Raw genomic sequence first — 2,475 nt, 5'->3', positions numbered from 1 at the left:
ACATTTCTCTTGATTCCTTTGCAGAATAATCCTTCCATTCTCATAAACTCCTGTTTTTATATCATGTAGAGAAGTTCATGCCAAACAAGTTCACCTTCAAGTTTTATGAATATTTACCATGTTCGGTGGGATTCCTAAACTGGGACTGGTCACAATCTGGGCCTTGGCAGCTATGACCTGTACAACTTTAATTTTTCAATCAGAATGCATTACATTATATGATTCATGACAGATATAAAAACTTAATGAACGAAAGAGAAATTAAAATTCTAGCAACATAACAAAAAAAGTAAGAAAATGAAAGAAAAAAAGGTTCTGTATTAGTTCGATACTAATTAAATTACATCTAAATTAAACATCTAAACCCTTAACAATTAAACTCCTTGCTTTTCCTTTCTGTGTTTTTCTTTTCAGCAAATAAAATTGCAAATTTGCCGAACTTTTTCCCAACTTTTGATCATTATTCCCAATATATATTCTCCATTAATCAAATATCCTCAACCAGTCAGAGTTGGAAAGCAACTCTCAGACCTCTTGAGCCCTTTCCCTGCATTAATTTTTGTAGGACTACTTGGAGTTGATCTCAAACCCCCCCTCGGAGAATCCAAACTGCGCCGGAGAATCTGCCTCATGGCGGATATCAAGTGAATGGTAGGGTTTGGAGGAGGCCCTGAGGCCTTGAACTTTTTGCAGAAGTTCATGTGTGTGGTCATGGCTTCTTCCGTGCTCATCAGCCTCTTCTGTGACCTAACAATCTCATCTTTTACAGCTTCTGCACACAACCCGCAAATCCAATGGCCCTGATATCTCTCCCTCACGTGCTCAATGTACGCCGGCGTGCACTCTTCTGTTAATCCACAGCAGTCACATTTTACGAACTCGATTTCGATTGGGGAAACGAGTTTTGTTGTGGCTTGTGTTGGCTGAGTTTCGGTGGCGGCCGCCGGTAGAACAATCGGGTCGCTGCTGATGATAGTTGCAGACATTGCCATTATTAGTAACCCTGCAAACAATGCAAGCAATGCAAATATGATTTCTAAATTCATGAGCAACATGAAACGTGTGATGGGAGTTATGGGAAATTATGTGCTTTTTTATGCATGTTTTGTTGGGTGAGGAAAAACAGAAGCTTATATACTTGCCTGTCACAAAACTGAATTTCCAAAATTATTTATGTTTCTTAATGTTGGCAACGACAAAGGAAGGATGAAAGGGTTTTTTATTTTTGCACTTTCCGAAAAGAAAAACAGAATTTGGCTTTGGATAACAAAAGGTTGAGCTTCTTAGAAAAACAGAAACAAGGTGTGAGCTGGAAGTCCCAACTATGCTCTTGAAATAGCTTTGTTAGTTTCTTTATTCCTCAAAAGATTGAAAAATAAAGTCATGGGTTTTGCAGATTAATTCCAATCCTATAAGAATCAAAAGAAAAGAAGAAATCTTGCTCCATTTTTGTTCTAAAAATAAAAATCATATTTGCAAATGGCTTGTAAATTGGTTAATATCGTTTCCTTTGAACTCAACGTAGCACGAGTTCAGTTCCCCTTCCAATATCGCTTGTATATTATATATAAAAAAAAAATTGAAAAACATGTTTTTGGAAATGAGTTTCTTAGAGAAAAGTGAAAACAACAAAAAATATATAGTTGCAACTCAAATGAAAAAAAACACATGAAGTTAAAAATAAGTAAATAATTACCGGCGGAAACTGCAGAGGCAGATCAAAAACTAAACCAAATATTTCCTTTTTTGGTTATTTTCTTTTTCTGAACTTCTGCGCTAATTTGGGTTTGTTTGTTGTATTTATCCTCTATCGCTCCTTCTCCCAAGCTCCTTCTTCAACCTTCTCTTCCGCAGCAAAGAAAATGTCAAACATGAAAACCATTTCCTTCAAACCTCAACTATCCAATCCAAACAGGGCCTTAATTTTCAGTTTTCTCAAACTTTGCTAGCTGAATTATCTCTTCCTCTTCCTGATGTTCGAGACTCAAACCTTCATCTTTTTTCTGTGTTTTTGGAAGGAAAAAAAAACCCAACTCTTAATATTATGAGCAAACAAGGAGATTGCTTTTTGTTTCTCCTCCACAAAATCTTCTACTCAACAATATATGAATAGTAGAGAAGTAGACATATAAAGAGGAAAATACAACACACTTTCTAGAGAGAGAGAGAGAGAAGACCCAATGATTGAAGGCTTAAGGGCTGGACCACTTCTACAAGTATATTCCACATCAGCAACTTTTGCTGTCAGGGAACTCTGACCGTTGATTTATTTCATTGCCAGCTCAGCATTATCATGTTTTCAGACTTTACTTACCCAACATGTGCTGTTTGGGGAGGTTTTTCCAAATTTTTTTGTTATTTTAATCCAATGAGTGGCGTCCACGTGTAGATCAAAAACGTGTAAGCTACAGGTTTGATTGTTTGCTTTCCTTCCACGGGTCTTTTCTTTTACTAGACTTCCAGAGAAAACAAAAA

The 2,475-nt window shown here is 36.5% G+C and overlaps 1 protein-coding gene across 1 annotated transcript; it reads right to left on the bottom strand.

The window, feature by feature from the left end:
* Positions 1-298: 298 nt before the first annotated feature.
* On the bottom strand, positions 299-2,102 carry LOC103405371 (uncharacterized). The gene is made up of 2 exons (XM_008344353.4): positions 1,697-2,102; positions 299-1,003 (listed from the first exon to the last, which is right to left on the bottom strand). The coding sequence occupies exon 2, from the start codon at positions 990-992 to the stop codon at positions 498-500; it is 495 nt and encodes a 164-aa protein (XP_008342575.1). The 5' UTR covers positions 993-1,003; positions 1,697-2,102; the 3' UTR covers positions 299-497.
* Positions 2,103-2,475: the final 373 nt, after the last annotated feature.

This window comes from Malus domestica, chromosome 17 (assembly GCF_042453785.1).
Source record: "Malus domestica chromosome 17, GDT2T_hap1".
Lineage (NCBI taxonomy): Eukaryota > Viridiplantae > Streptophyta > Magnoliopsida > Rosales > Rosaceae > Malus > Malus domestica.
This window is presented reverse-complemented; position numbering and strand designations above follow the sequence as displayed.